This window comes from Plectropomus leopardus, chromosome 21 (assembly GCF_026936395.1).
Source record: "Plectropomus leopardus strain MGB_pleo_1.0 chromosome 21, ASM2693639v1, whole genome shotgun sequence".
Lineage (NCBI taxonomy): Eukaryota > Metazoa > Chordata > Actinopteri > Perciformes > Serranidae > Plectropomus > Plectropomus leopardus.
In genome coordinates, this window is record NC_142196.1 from 23,195,431 (window position 1) to 23,217,692 (window position 22,262).

The window sequence follows — 22,262 nt, forward strand, 5'->3', positions numbered from 1 at the left end:
GTGTGTGTGTGTGTGTTTTGTTTTATTTGTGTGTGTGTGTTGATTCCTCTCAGCCCTGTCTTGGTCCCTGTTTCCCTTTGTTTCAATATCCGTCTTGTGTCTGACATTTATTTTCATTCTGCTGCAGTTCAGCCCGGGGCAAATGAACTCTCAGAATTACAAGCACTCAAACTAAAAGAAGCTCTCTCTCCATTTGTCTTTCTGTTACTGAACTGAGCTGCTGAGGCAGACTCGCATGTCAGCTTGTTTGTGGAGTTGCTCTGTAATAAAGGGAGTATTTTCACAGATAGACAGTCAGAAAATGTGATGGGTGTATTGTCTGAAGTCTGAAGTCCCAGAAAGAGGTCACCTGACCCACCTGAGGCAAGGAGGATAAATCAACCCCCCTTTGCTTAAAAAGTATCTACCTCCCAAAGGTGCAACCACTTTAGTTAATGAGAGACTTTATTTGCAGCCTTCCCTCCTTTGTTCGTTCTTTTGTACAGCAGCCTCGATGCATGCGTACTGTAAGTTCATTTTTGTCAGTGTTTTTCAGACATTGATTTATGCTGCGTTCACACAGAATCCAGTAAGCAGCATACCGGGTGTAATTTAGTGAATGAGAACAGGACAGTAAAATTGCAATTTCCCGCAAATTGCAAGACAGTACTAAAAATTTATTTTAAAGAACTTAATAATGATTTAAAAATAGAAAAAAATATGTCCAGAAAACTATATTTATTATTAATATTGTTATAATTATCATTAAATATTTCATCTATATTATATAACTTCTTCCAGTATTTTTACTTGATAATTAGTTGTAAACAAAAAACTACCAAAATAAACTAAATCAAACAAAAAACATTTTAAAAAAAAGACAATTAGACAATTTTCTTGCTAAAAAAAAAAAATCTGTAACATAATTTAAACCACTGTGAATTTTTAGATTTTTTACTGATGTTTTTCTTCATTAATTCATTGTAACTTAATGGAATGAATTCTTGCTTTTCCATCATTGAAGTAAACCTGATTGTGGTTCACTGTGTTGCTGTTTTCAGTTGTTTCTTTCTGTTCGGGCTCTAATAAAACTCTGAGACTTTACTGTTGCTCCACCTTGTAACTTTGCTGTGATTGATAAGGTGAGTTGTGTGTTAAGCGAGAAGCGTAGCGAGGTGGCAGACACTGAAGGGAGGGTGCTGATGGATGGGGGACAAAAAAGAGATTGAGATTCCACCTGAAAGCATGTCCATGTATCGATTTTCCTTCGCACCTGCTATTACACACATCATATCTCATTCATTCATTTCAGCAGTCTCCATGGCAACCTGAAACTGTCACCGTGTGTATGTGTTTGTCTTTCGGTGTGTCTTACACGGCCAGGCGGGGGGTAACATTAATGACTTGTATCTGTGGCAACACCAGCGGCAGTTTCATCAATACACACCAATTAGAAAAACAGTCCAGTGCCCCAGTCTATTATGGTGTTGTGTGTACCGCATGTCTGCTGGTGTTGTGTGGGGGTGGGGGCGATTAAGAGAGTGAGACGGAGTAAGTGAGATGGATGATAATGAGCAGAGATTTCTTTTTTACTGGATGTGTAAGCAACACCATGCATCAGGCCCCTGGCAGCCATTCGCACACTCTGACATTCATTATCAATGGCAGATTCGTCCACTTATGTACATAAAGGAATGAAGAAAGCATTTTTTTTTAACTTTCCCTTGCCGTTACTTAGTTGCAGCTGTCCTTTCTAACAACCAGTATTTTTAGCATGATTTATTGTATTTTATATTTTACAGTATATTGCTCTACTACCATATATTATGTTATACTAGCCTATATTAACAAATTTCTTCTTGGTTTCCATACAATTTAGCCATTACATTGCATACTATAATTCTATATAAACGCTTTAAAACCTGGATTGTGCTGCATTCAGATGCCTTTCACAAGCTATTTGACACTTTGAACCCTCAGTAAATTGGTTTTATTTCTTTCAGTGACATGGAAAAAAAATCCAATTCTGAGCTTGGTAAGAAATGTCCCACAAATTGTGATAAATTATTAAAACGTGACAAGAAAATTGCCTTAAACAATGTTTTTAGAGTGGGAGGATTATCTTGAATGGTGGTCTAAAAAATGTAATCTTGCGGCTCTTTTAGACTTTCCAAAGGTTATTGAACTGGCTGGCGTAAATTTAGGTTTTGCCGCTCACAAAAAAATTATCCACTGCTAATTCCACTTTTGGCCACTGTGTCAAATTTGCATCAGAGTCTGGCGCACTTCCTGGAGGCTTGGTTATACCACACTGGTTCAGAAGCGGAATGATTTGCCTGACCAGTTTTGTAGAGTGTCAGATTTTATAAATTTGGTTATTTTTCCTTGAAAACTGTGCTTCTACCATAAGCAATTAAGTTTATTTTTTGGCCTGTTTTAGTTATATTTATTGTTTTAATCTCCTACTTTGTTGTGCTGTAGCTCACAGAGAGAGTTAGTACTGTTTGAAGTCCAGTTATAGACAAGGCGCTTATTTATCTGAGCTTTTGGAAGCTTCTGAAAAGCATCTGCAGGACTTAGATGAATTGTCTAGAGCTGCGATCAGCTTGGCAAACCACTTGACCATCTGTCAGATCTGCAGTCTACTGAGTGCGCCTTTCGAGTTTTGAGTTTTGTCATGATCTGCCTTGATTTCTTCGAGGTCATGTTTTTTTTCTCCTTTGATTTTGTAATCCTCAAGGTTTCCTGTTTTATTTTGTCACTGAAATCACTCCTTTGTTTCGATCACTTTACTTCCTTCCCTTGTGTTTTCCTGCCATGTTTTGATTGCATGCCCCGCCCTGATTAGTTTTACCTGTCCGTCGCTTGTCCTGCAGTCAGCTCACCTGTTTTTACTCCCCTGATGAGTGTCTCCCTACCTGCCCAGTTCCCTTGTTCTTTGTCAACTTGGATTCATTTTTAGTTTGGATAACACACTTCAAACTGTGATTTGAATATGTTCAAGCTTTATTTCTGGTATGTATACATCTGATATTTGTAGCTTTAAATCAAAGCCCCTGCATTCAGCCCTGCTAGTCAGACACTAACACAAGAATCAGTTCCTGCAGCTTCCTCCATGCTCTGTGTTGGTGGAGCAGTTACTAATGAGCCACCACCTCACTTTGTGCCATTACTTCATTGAATTGTGATAAATCTACTTTAGTGGGCAAAGTAAAAATGACAGCCAAGGTGATTAAACTGCTGATTTGTTCACTGGATTCATGCCCTGTTAAACAAAACTACACAAATCTGCACACATTAATAAATCAAGTCACAGAAGGGCAAAGATTGACCCAAAGAATCACAAAAAAATTGCTTGATGTCATGTTTTGGGCCACCTGGTGAATGTAACAGTCACTCATCTTTAAGTTCATCTTTCTCAATTTTTTCAAATTACTGAGCATGTTTAGTTGATTTGGATGCGTAAAGAGTTGTAATCTGCACTCTTTCAGTGCAATACTGTATTTTTTCCCTTATGATATTGATATCCTTTTCTCCTTTTGCATTGAGTTATCCTCAGTTTGGGGTCTATGTTTAGAGTTCTATATGTGTTGGACTACATTTGTGACTTTCTTACCAAAGTTCTGCTCTCTTTGATGTCCTTATAAGATTTGGGAACCCCTTTTGCTAAATATTTACTCTGATGAATGTCCAAAAGCTTTTAATAAAAATTTGTCCAACACATTGCAACCCACGAGAGCCAATTTCTCCCAGCTACGGTTGAGGACAATGATGATATACTGCACAGCATGAGATGATAAAGATGTAGAGATTTTGATAAATTATATTGCTGTCTTTAAGGAGAATTTGATGACTGTATCATTAAAACTTGCTGACAAAAAACTACTGTCCAGTCATGCAGTTCTATTTCTGTCCAATAGGGGGCAGGAAAACATACCTTGAGTGCCTCTCTGAGGTGGTGTACAGATTACAGATGAAGCCCAGTAATCGCAGATTAAATTTAGCTTTCTGAGAGGTGAAAATGGCTCCACTCAGATATCACACTCTGGCCTTTTTAGCAAATGGTGTTTTCCTACGCGGGCACAGCTGAAGTCATCGGGCCTCTCCCAGTTTTCTTTATCAAGCTTGTGGCACTCAGCTGCTTCACACTATATCTCTTTCTGGCGCCTCCTCATGCCATTGTGTTGGTGAAAGAGAACCAGAGTGAGCCATGTGATACGCTTTTTATCTGCATCCATCTGCATCTATCTTCTCTGGTTCTGGCCTGTAACTGTAATCAAATCTCTGAGTCTCTAAGAGGCCATGGAGACGACTTTACTGCATTTCTCATCCCGTGCCCCTCCCTATGACCTCCCTCTTCCATCACCCCCACTTACAGCATCCTTCCTGGCCTTATGAGCTAATGTCCAAATGACATTTGGAAATTATGAATGCTGCTGACCACCAAGAGGATGCAGAAAACAGCATCCTTCCTGGCCTTATGAGCTCCTGTCCAAATGACATTTGGAGAATATGAATGCTGCTGACCACCAAAAGGATGCAGAATCAACAAAGAGTCAAATAGAGATGGATAGGTGGGTGTAGATGAGGATGCAGAGGCTGGAAACTATGGAAATGAGGACACTAGTTTTGTATCTTTTGCAAATTGTTTAACTTAAAAGCTTCTCTAATCAAGCAGAAATGTATTTTTGTTTTGTCTTCTGGCTTGCAACTCTGCTTTCACCAATCCAGTTTTCAGCTATTAATAGTTAAAAAGCACGAAACTCCCACCATCCACTCGAGCTGGGGAGGTAGACTGACAAATCTAGCTGGTGTACATAGTGGAACATCTGGATACTAAAGGGCTTTTTAATTTTCCTTAGGAGCTGGTGGAGACCAAAACAGAGCTAAAAGGAGAGTGAATATTGGAGTGATATTCATCAGGTGGTCAGAAACACATCTCAAATTAATGACTGTGTTTCTCTTTGTTTGCTGGAAAAACTGTTTGCTAAAATATTCACTAAAAGTACAGTGACACATTTTGTTCTGCTGCCCCCAAGTAGTTAGACAAATCAATTAGAATAAGAGTTTAACAATAATTGTGGGATGACGTTGTGGCAGAAGCATAGTGCCCGCCCTCTGGTTCCTCCTCCAGTTAGCACTGTTGCTCTGTTTAGCGCTGTTAGCACCGTTAGCTGCTAGTTTGGCCACCACCATGTTGAGAGCCATGTGCAGACAACTTCTGAATCATTCACATCATCCACACTCTGAATATCATATAGAGCTCTTAACCAAAACTTTTTTTTTTAAAAAAGAGAGAAATAATTATTATATTACTGTATTTCTGTTTTTTTTTCTTGCTTGTTTGTATTTTTAACCCAAATGTTATGGTTAAACATCAAAAATCACAATCCAGTCAGGTATTAAAACCTTCACTAAACGGAGACTGGAAAAGACGAGCCATTGACAATCTAAGATCACAAAAGATCACAAAAATCAACAATATTTGGATGATATTTTAAAACAGTATTTAGGCTAAATACTTCCATCTGACAGGTGGAGATTTGCAATTTAAATGAGCTCATGAATGCTGTTTAAAAAGTTTTTAAGGTGAATAGTTAATTACAGTAATTAGCATTTTCAGAAAAATACTTTTTCACACCAACTCCAGCCATCACATTATGACTCTTCTGGGAGCATAAAAACGGCTCTAATCAAGCAGGTTTTCTGCATTTGAAGTGACTCAGCTGCTGTTACACCTACGCTTGGCAAAAATACTTCATTTAAATCAGTGGAGCTGCCAGTCAGGGCCTGTGCTAGATGTGATATTGGCAGTTTAAGTGGTTATCAGAAAGTTAACAGCAGAGATACTAAACTTATGGCCCCTGGGCCAAATCTGCCACCCTCCCAACCATTTTCTAGTTCACAGGAAAAAGTGATTCACACAGGGAATTGTTTTTGTACTTTTAGTATACAAAAGGAGCAGAGGGCATAAAACAGCATCAAAAAGTGGGAGTGGACGATCCCCGCACCACCCAACACAGGCTCTAGCTAAGACCCTAAAATCCTAGAAACATGTCCTTCTAGCATCCCACAATCCTAAAAAAAAAACGCAAAAATCTTAGAAATGTTCCCAAAATCCGAGAAGCATGTATGGGGCTGCTGCAGCAAAATGACCTCTTGTCATTTTGCAATAGTGGCCCCCAAACAAAGCGAGGGCATATCCCTGGTTTACAGTATTCCGATGTAAACATTTAAGTCGTATTAGTTATAAACTTTAAATGTTTTTTTATATCTGAAAGAGAATTTCTGTCTTTTGAGGTTTGGATGAAATCGAGTTTCCATCAAGTTTTTCATCCAAGAGGAAGTTTGGATGTGCTGCATCCCAATCAGGCAACCATATCTGGTCTCCATAAGTGAGGATAGATGGGCAAATAAATAATACAGAAGGAGGGGAAATAGAAAATGAAAGGACAGACTCTTTATTAATGGATGGCCTCCACCAAAACAGATGGACTGGGGGATGGGAGGGGTGGAAGACCGAGGACGGTGGGCGGGTTTAGGGGGAGCTGAGCGAGGAGCCTTATTCATGACGGCCAAACTCTGCGTCCATAAGGCTGTCTTTAATAATGGAGGGACGATGTCATGCTGATAGACAAACTTGAGAGCGAATGAATTGCGGAGGCCATATATGGACACACGCAGAATGACAGCCTGTCGAAAGTAAAGCCATAAGAGGTGCTCTGCTCTTTGCTGCCTATACTACTTCCCTCATCCGTCCATCTTGTGTATGTGTGTGTGTGTGTGTGTGTGTATATGAGTATATTTGTTGGCAGCAATTTTCAACCCCTGGAGGATTTCCCTCATTCGACTTCGTAGGTGCAGAAAATAGTCTGGTAAAAATGGGCACGCTTTCAAAACACTCCATTCATTCTCTCCACCTTCCTTTTTCCATCTTACACACACTTGCGCACACACACTATTCTGATTTCTATAAATCATTTAGCGACACTAATTAGTACTTTTGTTATCAGAAACTGCCCCGAGCCCCCTATATCTCTGCAGCCTTTCATTTTCTATTCTGCTCTTCCTTCCTCTTCAGGGAGACACTGATTCATTCCTTCAGCGCTCGTCTCTCACTGGACTGGTAATAGGGATTAAAGGCTAATTGAGGCTTAATTGAATAACGGATTAGAACATGCACAAAGATGTTTTTTCTTATTATTATTTCTTTAATCTAACTTTTTTTAGGAAACATTTGTAATGTGTATATTGTTTTTCTCAGCATACTGATTGACCCTCGGTTGTATGTGCGTGTTCACACCTTTGTTAAGCCATTGTGGGTCAAAGTGCCTTCCTCAAGGCCTTCTAGATCTGCACAGTTGCCAGCGTAAAATGTTGGTTTTGTTTGTTTCTGCAAACCACAGATATGTTACACTTGTATGTTTCATATGCCTTACATCACTGTAGTTATTTATGAGATGTTTGGACATTTTTCTACTCTTCTTATTGGCAGCAAAATCAAGTAATTCATATTGAGACATTTCCAGCCTTCTTTGTGTTTACAAAAACCGGGTGTTTTTTAACGAGACATTGGGACATTTCCAGCCATACCTACGGCAACAAAACCGGGGTATTTTTTAATGAGATGTCAGGACATTACCTGCCCTTTTTATTGTAACAAAACCGAGTAATTCATAAAGAGTCATGGGGACATTTTCAGCCATGTTCATGTTGACAAAACCTGGTATTTTTTAAAGAAGACATTGGGACATTTCCCGCCTACTTTGGTGCTGTGGTATTTTTTACAAGATGTTGCAGCATTTCCAATCGATTTCTGCCAACAAAACCCGGTACTTTTTAGCAGAATGCAGGGACATTTCAAGTTTTTTTTGTGGCTACAAAACCAGGTATTTCTAATAACACACTGAAAGGTGTCCAGTTATGTTTGCTCTGACAAAACCAGGTATTTATAACGAAATGTCAAGACATTTCCAATCGTTTTTGTGGTGACAAAACTGGGCACTTTTTAGCAAGACATAATGACATTTCCAGTCGTATTTGTCACAACAACAACAGATATTTTGAAGCAAAGCATAATCTTTTCCTAACCTTAATCATTTGGGTTATGTGTCTAAACCTAATCACAAATTAAGCACAGCATTGTCACAGCATAAAATTGAAATGTAATGTTTTATATCTGCTACATATGAGACAGAAATGTAAGGTCTCCATGGTTTGCTGAAACGTGAAACACCAACAGTGATTCTGGCGACAGGGTTGTCTAGACAGTAAGAGTATTATTTGCCTCCTTTCCATTCTTTCAGTTGTCTTTTTCTTGAACGGTGGTCTCTTGAGTAATAAGCAAAATGTTTTGACAGTTTCTTGCCCATTTGTAATCTAAAAATCTTCAGTTTCCACAATTCTGCTTTCAAATATAAATAACACATAGTGTCAGTTATTTTCATCAAAACATTTTGACAGTTTATTTTGGTCACCAGTTTATTTTCAAGTCAGTTTGGGTATTTATTTGCCAGTGGGACCGTCTGTTGTCCATGACTTCCATCTTGAGTATGTTATTACCAGCAAATCAAAAGATCTGCGTAAACCTTTAAAAAATATAAAAAATAATGGCAAGTATATGTATTCCTTTTCAGATAGTTGAATATTCTTAATTGAATAAATGAAAGACATAACTGATTTTTGTCATTTAACTTCCTCAGAACAAGGGCTTTCAAACAGAACAAAACAAAATTCGAACTTTAACATTACTGTACAGGTATAATACATGGTACTTTTGACTAGACTACCAAAACAAAACTATATCCGAAACTAATATTTTCTCATGTAAGCTAAAGCCCAGCAGTTTAGAAAGACATTATCTTTGGTATGAACGCAAGTGCACTGTCATGCAGGGGACATAAGAGAAGTTTTTCTCTGTTTTCAGTCTTAACTGCCTTTAGTTTATGATATCTACGGAGAGAAGGAGCCATTAGTCGGTCCCATGCAGACACACCAAAGGCTGTTTGGTTTCATGGCTCCTAATACAAAGACAGACGGATGGACAGAGTGTGATCTCAGGCTGTCTGCACTCATTATTATCCCCACATCTCTTCCACTCCCTGATATCTTGCTCTCTCTCTCTGTCCTTCTTTTGCTTTTAATGTCACTGGATCAGACACTTCCACACCATAAGCAGATTGGGAGTCAGCAGGTGTGTGTGTGTGTGTGTGTGTGTGTGTGTGTGTGTGTGTGTGTGTGTGTGTGTGTGTGTGTGTGTGTGTGTGTGTGTTTGTCTGTGTGTGTGCGTGCACACGTGCATGCGTGTAACACTGTATCTAGTATATGTCTTTCTTGGGGGGGATGGTTGGCATCACCATCGCCATGGGAACCGGGGCTTGTAAAAACAAAGAAAAAAGAAAAGGGTCTGGTTTCTATAGCAACGTGCTACACAATAGCAAATGCTTCATGCATCTACAACAAGGCTCTGGACAGTGAACATTATGCATGTATAACTATTTTTGCATTTATATGTGGCACAAAAAGAGAAATGTCTTAATGTTCCTGCCAAAGAGTTTTGATGTATAGTCTCTTTCTATATTTAGACTGCATGAAAAATGTATATAATGCACCAGGAAGTCCTAGCTAAGCCCCTACTGTCCAAAAGAGGAGGAGAAACATCCTAAAATCAGAAAAAAATGTCCTACAGTCATAAAAACATCCTGAAAACCAAGGAACATCATAAAGTTCCAAAAATCCTAGAAACGTCCTTAAATCCTGGAATTGTACCACTGAAATCCAAGAAATGTCCTAAAATCCAAAATATTGCCTAAAATCCTAGAAATGTAGCTACAAAAATCTTGGTTATTTCCCAAAAACCTAGAAATGTCCTAAAACCAGATGTCCTAGTTAAAATGTCCTTAAATCCCAGAAATATCCTAAAATCCCAGAATTGTCCTAAAATCCTAGAAATGTCCTAAAATCCTAGAAATATCCTAAAATGTATGAAGAATGTCCTAAATTCAAAAAAATGTCCTAAAATCCTAGAAACGCCCTGAAATCCCAGAAATGTTTTTATATCAGAAATATCCTAAAATCCCAGAAACTTCCTAAGATCCAAGAGATGTCCTAAGATAGTATGTCCTGAAATGTCGTAAAATCCTAGAAATGTCCTAGAATTTAGGAAATGTGTTAAAATCTAGAAATGACTTAAACCCCTAGAAATGTCCTAAAATCCTAGAAATATCTTCAGTCCTAGAAACATGAATGCGGCTGCTGCTGGCTCAAAACCCTGCTGTCTTTTTGCAGAAGTGTCAACGCAAGTTGAGTGTCCCTCTCACAGAGAATAACCTGTAAAGCAGTCTGCATTAATGTCGCTTTTACGTTAATGTTTTACGTTAATGCTGAATGTGTTTGGATATGTGAAATTGCTGGAGATCTCGCTCTCTGTCTCTCTCTCTCTCTCCTGCTGTCACTCACTCCTCTGTCTGTTTCTCTGCATTGTAGCGGCGCGCGGAGCGGCGAGAGGCGGGGCACAAACCGGGGCTCAGAGCGGGTCGTGAGGGCGGTGCAAAGGAGACAAAACGCCAGAGAGAGGAGGGAGAGAAACGGTTTGAAAGCCGGTAATTAGTGACGTGCCTTCCCACCGAGGAGAGCAGACGCCGCTGGGAGGGAGAGCAGCCCGGTGGCGGATGAACAGGGACTCCGTGAAACCACCGGGGCGATGAGGAGAGGAGACGACGGGCGACAGAAAGCCTTCTGCCGCAGAGGAAACCCAGATTAGGCTGATTTGACAAACCGGCATCCCCTGTGCGTGCACACCGCGTCACCTCTCCTGCGACTTCCACCCACCGCGACCACCCAGCAGGTTGGCGGTGCAGGGTGGAGCTGGACGCACGGACAGCCGGCAGGATCCTGCTCCGATTAGATGATCTCCGTCATCACCGGCTCTGGCCCCTGTTTAGGTATGTACAGCCTGGCTTCACTCACTGCTGTGTGTGATCCCTGCAACCTGTCCGAGCGCACCAACAGAAATCAATTTAGCAGGGAGCTTAACAAGTGTGATCATGAGCCCACTTTGACTCACAACGCTGAAGTCAGCTTCCGATTCGTATGTTCTGGTTCAGATTAATTTACATCATTTAACTACATTTTGCTGTTTGCACCTCCTACTGTGGTGAAAGTATTTCAGATTCGTTATGTGAAGCCTCCTGGCTTTAAAATAATTTTTAAAAGATTTCACTTCTTTTTTTTTTGCCAGGCGTAGACCTCATTAAACAAGGTCCAGATCAAAAACCACTACACTTTGACACTACAGGTCAAATCTGGATTAAATTATCCCAGAGACATGTAATATTGTTTAAAACACAGTTTAAGATTATTTTATGTTAAATCTTACTCTTAGTTGTGAAAAATGCAAAAAATGTTTATTTTTTATGTTTTAAGATTTAGACCTCATTTAACCAGGTCCAGATCAAAAACCACTAGACGGGTCAAATCTGGACGAGATAATGCCAGAGAGGCTAAACATGGTTTAAAACACACTTTCAGATCTGTTAAATCTTACTTCTATTTGTGAAAAAAAATTAAAAAAGAGGAGATATCACTGCTTTATTCAGTCATAAATCTCGTTCAGGTCCAGATCAAAAACCAATACATAGACAGGTCAAATGTGGACTAGATTATGTAAAACACAAGTTTCAGTTTTGTAAAATCTTAAGTCTTTTTGTGAAAAAAACAAAAATGTTAATATTTCAATGCATTTTTTTCACAAAACCGCCACACTTCGACGTGTCAGATCTGGACTAGATTATTCCAGAGAGGCTTAACGTTAATACAAACATAGTTTCAGATTTGTGAAACCCAGTTGTGGTCAGTAACAAAATACATTTACTTAACTACAGTTTTGAGTATCTGAACTTTACTAGAGTATTAGTCACCTTAGAAATTATTTACCTTGACTCCACTACATTTGAAAGACAAATATTGTACTTTTTACTCCACTACATTTCTGTGAAGGCTCTCGTTGCTTATTACATTTTCTTTGACGGCAGCGGATGATTTAAAAAAATAATAATAAATATGCAAAAGTCCATCAGTTGTCATCATGCAGTTCTGTGTGTGGTTTGTTGTTGTAGTTGTGTTTACATTTATGTTTAATATACATGTACATACCACCCAACGATCATTATTACTTATCTATACACGGCAAGAATACCAGACCGTCCGTTAACCACTGTCAATGTAAAATAAGTATGTAATTTTGTTATTGATTGCTACAGACTGTTTTACAAAAACAGAAAAAAAGAAAGACAAGAAAACCATGGTGCAGGTGGGGCTTGCCGTTTTGTTGACAAAGTAAATGGAAACATTTTTAATTAAACATTAGTTCTTCTTTGAACACTGGGCTAGGAGATATGGGCTGAAAATTATATTGTGATATTTTTAGGATATATCTCGATATTCTTAAATCTCCTCAAAAGTACTTTATTGATGCTAGAACTGGGAGACAGAATCAAACATTACGTTTTTTTTAATCAAATCCCCATTTTGATATGTTGTAGGAGTAACTGTGGTTACTTAGAAAAAATATTAACACAATTCCATTTTCTGTCATGTAGATACAATGACTAAGTGGGTAAAGGCAAGTATTAAAACAAGTAGAACTTTCTGATAAGTTGAGAAAAGTACACCATTTTACTTTAATGCAACCTTTAACATCAGGTAAAAATACGACTATATTATTCCATATCACAATATTATATCCAATATCTGAGACAATATTGACCAACTCTATCTGAACATTTTTAAGATGCAGTCTTAATCACTCACAAGCATCCTCTTTCCAGCCAAACCAGTGTTGGGGCCCCCACTTTAAGGGCCCCCCAAATGCAACTGCACTGTTTGTATTTAAGTCCCTGATTCAGTAGGTTGTTTGAGTCATTAGGTTCCGAAAATGTGTTATGACAGTATACAACAATGCATTACACTTTTTTAAAGAAAGTACTTTGAGTACTTCAGTATTTTTTAAGTGCAAGTACTTTAACTTAAGTAATAATTTGACTCTTGTTTGATCAGGAGTATCTAGGTATAGTAACAGAGTTGTGTACTTTGTCCACCACGGGTGAAACCTACATTTATTTGTGAAAATGCAAACAAAGTTGCATTTCTTTGCGTTTTTTCTCACGCAGACCGCTTTAAACCTGGTTCAGTTTAAGAAACTCTTGGTTAGTGAAGCTACGAATCAGAAGCGAACTTCATTGTCGTCTTTGGCTCTGCGATTTTTCTGTTGCGCACAGAGCCGTGCAGCTTGCAGGAGACTCTGAACGCAGCAGGGTGTTAAATGTAAAGTAGGCTATCAATATGCTTTGTAACCGCAGAGCAGAGAACTGCTGGCTCATTTAGCAGCTTTCTGTCCCTTGCTCTCCTCCAGCGGATGAGCGAGCCCCGGGGAGAGGGGCGCCCCTGTGACCGGAGGAGGGTTGGATTCTCCCCGGCTGGTGACCTGCTGCTCCGGGGAACACCGATGCGTCCGGCAGCCCCTGATGCTCGGCAGTGCTCCGGGGCTTTCCGGTCGGTGGGAGAGGCTCGAGCCGCGGCCGCGCGCTAGGATGTTGCGCCAGGTGTTGCACGCGGGCCTGAGGACCTCCTTCCACGCGCTCGGCCGGTTCGTGGCGAGCCACCCGGTGTTCTTCGCCTCGGCGCCCGTGCTCCTGTCCATCCTGCTTGGGGCCAGCTTCAGCCGCTACCGCGTGGAGGAGGATGTGGAGAGCCTGCTCGCGCCCAAGCACAGCTTGGCCAAGATAGAGGGCAACCTGGTGGACAGCCTGTTCCCCGTGAACCGATCCAAGCACGCGCTCTACTCTGACCTGCAGACGCCGGGACGCTACGGGCGCGTGATTGTCACCACCAGAAAGGGGAGCGTGCTGGACCCGGTTCATCTGGACACCATATTGAAGGTATGCACGTGCACACACTGTAGCTGTCAGCAGATTTGTAGAAAGTCATTAACTTCAAAGTTCCACTGTGAAGCACTTAGGGGGATATGTTGGCAGTAATTGAATGTAACTTAAGTATTTTTTAGTGTATAATCATCTGAAAGTAAGAATCATTGTGTTTGAGAATGAGTTGTTTATATCTCCATTTATTTTGGCAAAATCAAAAACACCTAAATCAATGAAGAAAAACACAAATTGGTTCATAAAAACTCACCAGAATGCAGGAAATTAAGTGTATAGCACTCATAATTTTCTGGCAGAGAACCCCCAAACCCCCAATTTCAAATGTGTCTTCCCACCACCCCAAGTTAAAACAAAACCTACACTTTATGATCATTGATTTAACCTATTAAAACCTACATCGACACTGGTTTTCTTGTACACCGTTCAGATGCCTTTAGCAAGCTTTTAAAATTTTGAAACTGGATAGAGGACAGAATATATATTTTTTTTATTTTATATTATTATTATCATTATTTTCATTTTTTCAGGCCATTTTATGTTTTTGTTATTTTACTTTCTTTCCTTTTTTTTGCTAATATATAGTTTTCTTGCATTTTTAATTTTAAAAAAAAAATTATTTTTTTTTTTACAAATTTCTACCTCATGTTTGGGTAATTTCTTTCTAAGCATTTAAAAAAAAAATGAAATGTGAGCAAACTGATTTCATTTCTTTTTCAAAAACATATGACAAAAGCCAAAATCAGCAACTTGATAACAAATAATTGCAAGATATTTGTAAAAGTTGACAATAAAATGACGTGGAAATGAGCTAAATAAATCAAAAGACAGAAAGCATTAGAAAATTATCAAATAAATTGGGTAAAAATAATGAGAAAACTATATCTATAATCATAATAATTATAAATTTAAAATTTTGTCACAGAAAAAAAAAAGAATTTCCTTGAAAGTAATTTTTCAGGTGATTTTCATGTAGCCCTAACTTTTTATAATTGTTTTGCAGATTTCTGGGTAATTTCCTGTAAAGTTGCTTCATCACTTCTTTCCCTGTTTTTAAAAGAAATTGAGCCAATTTGCTCAGTTTAAGGATCCTAAAGGGTTTGGAAGCTGCCGATTAAAAACACATTTATTCATTGCAAAGGTGCACAATTTAGCCTCTGTGCCATTTAAATCACAGTATATGCACCATAAAATGAGGCTGCAATGCATCTGCAGAATCCAGCTTTTAAAAAAATCAATTCCCAGTCCCATTCAGAAATAACCACGGAGCTAAAGGTCAGTGTCTGCAGGCCGAAGCACATATGCAAGCTGTCTCCCTCCTCATTCTCGGTGATTGATAGTCATTAAACAGAACAACACAATCCCATTTTGAATAACCCCCCGACAACCTTTACAGTTATGAAGCGGGGCATTTTAATTACAGATTGGAGTTAGCTGCAGCTCCGAGGCCTCCGTATCTGTGTCGGTATTCCTAAATGGATTTATGAGCATTAGTTTGACACCCCTGGAGCAATTAGCCAAATTATTTCATGAAGTTATGCGGGTGTAATCAGAGCTCGCAGACTAATAGCCCTGAGACACCACCTAGCTCGACTGTGTGTAACTCTGTCCATGCATGTTTCTGTGTGTGTGTGTTTCATGTGGTGATTGTGACCTATTTTACACACACTCTGAACACAGTGTTGGTCCACAGAGGACTGCCACAGTTAAGAGACAGGCTGCTTTAGGACTGTGCATCATTTACAGCCAGAGAGAAACAGGTTGGTGCAAAAAAAAACACTGTTACATAATGTTACACCGTTACGTATCATCTGTGAGGTTCAAGAGCACTTCTTCTCCTCAGCCTGCCTCTTCTACTTGTGCTTCAGTTTGCGAGTTTCCCAAAATGCCACTAAGAGACCCTTTGAGAACTTGTTGCATGAGACAGTAATAGCAGTGATAGTCAATACCAGACTGGATCACCACTTGCAGGAGGAGTAAGAACTGTGAGTCACGCTCAGTGACGGCATTGAATTCTGGTCTGTTTCGGCTTCTGTCAGAGGAGGAGGATAAAACTCTTCCTCTTCCAAAATAATTATTATCATAAATATAATTAATTAGTGGCTGCGCAGCATCCTGAGTCAAAACACGCTTGAGAAGTCAAAACACAACATTAGCTTTGACGCTCTTGTTCAGAGAGCAGATTTTATTGTACCGATAAAGCAGCATTGTCCTGTGTGTGGTGGTGATATCTCGATGTGATTTCATAGTATCCACCCGCAAGAATCAGAATTGATATATTGGGTCAGTCCACTTGTTTGGGTCCAGACTGAAATATCTCAAAAACTGCTGAATGACTCATTAGCACGTTGTCACTTCCAGTTTTTGATGTGTCAGTTTCTGTGTCAATTTCAGCTCATGAGGTACATAGTGTTTTTTCAACATAAAGTTATGTCTTCACAGGAAAATTAGGGTTCGCCACCAAAACTACTTTAAGTTCAGGCCACAAAACTACTTAGTCATAGTTTAGACAGCGATCATGGCTTAAGTGAAAATAACTACATTTGTGATAGTAACCCGACGACTATTTCACGTGACATACGCCGGCAGCTATGTTAGGTGGCAGAAAAGCCCTTTTCAATTTAACAAATTTTAACTTGTTGTAAGAACTGATGTTTTTTTTTCTTCTTTTTTCTTTTTTCACATCTATTTGAAAGAAGTCACACCAATTTACTCGCAGTTCTAAGGTTTAAAACGTGTAAAAGGCATCTGAGAGCAGTACAAGATAGAGATGTTGCTCCAGGTTTCAAAGGATTAAAGGTGCAATCCTTGATGCAAATGTTGATAATAGAGCTGCTTCAGTAATTAAATTAAAAACACATCATTAAAACTCATGACTCACAAATTCAGCTCTGATAAAACAGGAATTAACACAGTTTTGTGATGAGTAACTCAGGGCTTTATAATTTACAATCACTAAATTCAATTATGTACATGAGTATACCTGTTTAATATGCTCAAAAAATGACAGATTGTGCCTTTAAAGTTAAATTCGGGATCTGAGGCACTGGGTGCAGGAATGTTAAGGTCCTATATACAATATTAGTGACAGATTGGCAAAAGTGACAAAAATGAAATAAAGAATTGTTTAATTTTACAACAGGAAGGTCAAAGGAAGAAACTTTCAAAACAAATAATTTCTCAAGTGACATTCACACACACACACACACACACACACACACACACACACACACACACACACACACACACACACACACACACACTAGTCAGTGCAGCACTCTTAGGTGGGAGACGCTGCTGCCCATGTTCGCTGTGGCAGAGACTGGCATCAGGCCTGTTGCTTGGTAACCAGTTCTGTGGATGCTGGCACTGTTGTCCTCCTCGCCATAGAAACGGAGGAGGATTCTGAGACCACTATTGTTACTCTGTCGAGTAAGACACACACACACACACACACACTCCCCCACACATCTCATTCTCTTATTCACACAAACAAACAGCGAGGATGTTAAAGCACAAAGTAAATGAGCCACACACTGTGAGTTTTGCTCGTCTGCACACGTTGAAAACTTTCTTCGCTCTCGCCGCAGTTTCTTCTCGCTAAATTGGGCCACAGGGAAACTAACTTCTTTCTTGTGTGCGTTTCCACGTGTGTGTTTTCTCTGCTCACAGCTCCATAAGCGGATCTACCAGATGCAGGTGACGGTCCCGGCCACGGGCGCCAACAGCTTCAACTACTCCTTCTCCTACCTCTGCCTCCCTGACGACAAGAACGTGTGCATCATCGATGACATTATTCGCGCCATGGAGGAGATCCAGTCAGCCCGCACCTCCAACCGCTCCGTCCCCATCCTGCGGTACCCGATCACACAGCTGGCAGACGGGCGCCAGGCGTACATTGGCCACCAGCTGGGTGGCGTGCAGGGCTGGGGGCCCAGCGGGGCAGTGCGGGGTCCTGGGACAGGAGCCAGGGGAGAAGGTGTGCGTTCTGCGAGGGCGCTGCAGCTCACCTACTACCTCCAAGCCCGCGGTGGCCTGATGGATCGGGTGGCCAGCCAATGGGAAAAGGCCTTTTGTGCTGAGTTGCAGCATTTTGCAGCGTTGCACCCTAAACTCGGCTTGTACCCATCAACTTCCTCGTCTCTGAGGACAGACTTCCAGTTCTCTTCAGTGCTGGCGCGCCGCCCCCTGTTGGCCAGCCTGGGGGCGTGCGGTGTGCTGGCCGTCCTCTGCTGCTCCATGAGGGACTGTGTGAGGTCTAAACCCTGGTTGGGACTGTTGGCTCTGCTGTCAATCACACTGTCGGGCCTCACTGCTGCTGGGATCCTCAACCTGACCGGGGCCACCTACAACTCCACGTACCTGGGCATCCCTTTCGTCATGCTCGGTAGGTCTAAAACTAATACTTTTGAGGGTAAAAAAACAACAAAAAAAAGTTATATTTGAAATTCTGAGTCTATTTCTGTGTGAAAGGATTGGGCCAGTGTGAAAATTTTCAAACCAGTTTCATATCAAACCAAACGCTGAACCCGACAGGTTTACGGAATTTTACTAGGTGTCCCACATGATTCATTAATCAAATTTGCAAATGTGACTAGAAAGTCATGGTCTGGAGATCTGCAGAGGCCCTGCTTTGTGTGTGTGTGTGTGTGTGTGTGTCGACCCAACTCAAATTTTGAGTCTTAATTTGTCTGTACGTTCATATCTTCATCCCCCATTTGTCTGGAAATGGTCTTTCAGCTCAGGACATTTTTGGATGTACTCTTTTTTAGACTTTGCTGAAGGCAGCGAAGCAAAAAACCTCAGTACAAGCCCAGAAAAATCAAAGAAAGGTGAAGCATTGCAGGTGGGAGCCACGGTGAACATTGTCATAGCTTTTATACCTCAGAGTGCCTGTGTTCACCGTCTGCTTCTTCGACCTGTGATGGGTTTTTGCAGATGCCAGCCTCGGGCTGAATGCCATTTCAAAGTAGACAGATCATCAAAATGACTGACAAGTGGTGAAAAGGCATGAACTTGACTTGGCACTAACAATGCGTTTTCTGACTGCGGGCAGAAACACAATCCAAAGGGTCTGAAGAAGTAAGTTGTTAAGTTGGAGTTCTTGAACTGGAGTCTGGAACAAATCCAGAGCTTTTTTTATTATTGTGAATCTATTTTTTAAAATTCTATTTTTATTGAATTATGACAAGGCCCAAACAGCTCATCCTTATAGGGCGTAGTGAACTTATCTCTACAAGCCTTCTGAAAATCGTAATTGCATCAGGAGATACTGCAAAGGTGAATTCAAGTAAAAAGTACAGATGCCAAGAAGGACCAGTAAAGTAAATACAAATACAGATATGAACCGTGGATTGAGCACGGATTGGATGTGTTTTGTGATTTTTAATTATCAAGATTAAAAATCGTAATTTATTTTGGTTTTTGTTTACTTTTTTTGCCAAGAAAATAGAAAAATGTAATCATAAACATCTTGAAACTGTATCTAATCATATCAGTGATTCATTTTGACTTTTATTTCAGCTGCTCTATAGAAATGTGATTAATAAACTTATCAATTAAAAACAGATAAAATATTATTAATTGTGAAGCTGGAGACAGAAATTAGCTGACGCACTCACATACCACACATACCACACATACCACACCTACATACCACCTCACTCTCCACTGTTACAAACTACTTTGATGGGAGGACTACTTTCCAGTAGCGACTAAAGTAACCTGAATTCAGCCAATAAAACTCAACAGGCTGAATTTGAGTTCCTACAGCTGCTACTGTAGGTCCATGTCCTTGGACCGCCTACCATGTTTTGCTTTTTGACTTTGACTTTGTTTTCCTTGAAAGGGCGAATGCAATGTCACTTAAGGAGATTACCACAATAATGGCAATACTTAAATGAATCATCATCAGTTTTTTAAACTCTACTAATTTCTTGAAATTTGCAGGGCATTTCTTGGAAAGTTGCTCATTGTCTTTTTATCCATATTGAAAGAAATCAAAACCAGTTTGTTCAGGGTTCAACATTTTAAATAATTGTAAAAGGCGTCTGCATGAAGCACAAGAAAAGTAATGTCAATATAGGTTTCAGTGGGTTAAGAGCTGATACACTTGCATCAGTAATGAAAAATAGAACATATATTATTTTTTATTCCCAAATTCATTGATAGTGGTTTGGGTATTAACTTTGGAGGCAAGACCATAAATAAGCAGGTAACAAACAATCTCTGCTCTTGAAGCTACAGCGATTCTTCCAGCAGTTGCCTCTGCAGTCCTCATTATGCAGCAGCTTGCATGTCTAAGTGGTACTATAAAATGTAGTTTATTTATATAATAAGTGAAGTCACTGATTTAATTTGTTTGGGCAGAGAAAATAGGAAAAAAAGGGAAAAAAACAACAAAAACAAGTTGTTTTTTTTAACAAACCAGGAGCAAATTAAAAATGCATACCATCTGTGTGAAGGCGTACTTACAGTCTATCTCGAGTGTATGCATACTAAATACTGTAGGATGTGCTGCACAAAACCACTACCGCACACATGTAGTCTATACCATAATTACTCTGTAATGTGGAGGAGGGAAGGCTGCTGTTAGGCTTAAAATATCTGAAGCGAGAACAGAGGAGACAGGGGAATAGAGACAGAGAGGGGGCTCGGTGAAACATCACTCCAAATGGGGGATGAGATAAGGATTCTCTTAGCAGAAAATGAAGTTAAACTGTAGTTATAAGGGAGACAGGGAGGATTTTTCACAATCAAGAAGGCAGACAGGAAAAAGGTGTGAGGAAGAAGGATGTGATTACACAGCACTGGAAGAGATAACATGAAAGAGGGGAGGAAGGAGAAATAAAGAAAAAAATGGATTTGTGACAACATCTTGCAATGCTGGCACAAAAGACTAACTGATGTGTTCTTGGGGGGAAAAGCCTGTTCCAATAACCTATTTTTGGCAGCGATTGTGTTTGTGTACAAAGGGAGAAAAAATGATTTTTAGACACAATTTATTACATCACAGTCAACTGCACATTCATTAACTTAAAACTTTTCATTTTCAAAACACTGAAATGGATAGAAATGCCAGTTTTTGTGCTATCTGCAAAAATGTACTGACTAAAGGAAAACTAGCATCAACATTAAGGCAAACATGGCTGGAAATGTCCCGATGTCTTTCAAAGATGCCCAGTTTTGTTTTAAAAAAACATGGCTAGCACAACATGGCTGACAAAGTCCCTACTTCTTGTTAAAAAATAAGTTGTTTTTACAATGAACAAGGGTAGAAATGTCCCGTTGTGTTGTTAAAAATACACACCTTTGTTAGACCAAACACAGATAGATGTGCCAACATGTTTACCCACTTGTGTCGCAACAAAACGGCTAGAAATTCCTGACCTAGTTAAAAAATACCCGTTTTTTTTTTTTTTTTGCAAAAAAACAGCTGAAAATGTCCTGACATATTGATAAAAACATACGTAAATTTATTGCAACAAAATGGTTTGAAATGTCCCAAAATGTAGTTAAAGAATACCCAGTTTTGTCACAACAAACATAGCTGGAAGTGTCCCTACATGTTTTTAAAAAAATACCTGCTTTGGTTGAAACAAACATTGCTGGAAACTCAGCTCATATGTAATCTCAACTGTCAATTTGGAAATTTTGATATGATATGTACGTAACAAACGAGTGTACCTGTGCTTTATAGCAACAGGCGATGCCAACATTGTATTCTGGTGATTAAAAAATCTGTGAAAAAAATTAGTATTACTTTGATATTAGTTCTGAAAAAGTTATCTCAATGATCCAGATATGGAGGAAGTACAAACTAAACATAGCCAAGCATTTGCATGTCCGCATGCATCTTGCCAACATTTTCAATGCTTGAGTTTCAGTATCTGAAATCCAATTTATGGCTCACAGTAATATGAAGGGTCTGAAAGGTTTCTGGCAAAAGGACACACGCTTATCGTATTGGTATTTTCTCATGTATTACAGCGCAAACGTGTGTCTTTGTGTGTGTGTTTGTCCATGATTGCACATTAGCCTGTCTCAAGCTCTGGTAAATATCAAATCCTTGGGCGAGTGCCGTCCCCAGCCTCTCGTTTTGCTCTCATCTTCTCTCTGCAACATTAACCTCCGCACCTCTTCCACTGTCATTCACTGTCTAATTCCCTCTGTCTCAAACACACAAACAGACACACACACATACACACACACACAAAGATCAGCAGACTTTCTCAGTTGCACCACCCACTCCTGAAGTGTTGGTACGTTACGCCTCTGCGAAGGTGTTAAGTGTTTTGCCATGGTGAGGTCAATGAAAAGAGAGGAGGAGGGGGAACGAACTTGTAT

The 22,262-nt window shown here is 39.8% G+C and overlaps 1 protein-coding gene across 1 annotated transcript in view; it reads left to right on the forward strand.

Annotated features, from left to right (window-relative positions):
* The first annotated feature begins 80 nt into the window (after positions 1 to 80).
* ptchd1 (patched domain containing 1) overlaps positions 81 to 22,262 on the forward strand; it is a 27,123-nt gene continuing 4,941 nt past the window's right edge. The window contains exons 1-4 of the mRNA XM_088071825.1: positions 81 to 506; positions 10,465 to 10,922; positions 13,391 to 13,916; positions 17,589 to 18,303. Coding sequence (XP_087927951.1) covers positions 13,503 to 13,916; positions 17,589 to 18,303 — 1,129 coding nt within the window. The 5' untranslated portion in view covers positions 81 to 506; positions 10,465 to 10,922; positions 13,391 to 13,502. The remainder of the gene's footprint in view (positions 507 to 10,464; positions 10,923 to 13,390; positions 13,917 to 17,588; positions 18,304 to 22,262) is intronic.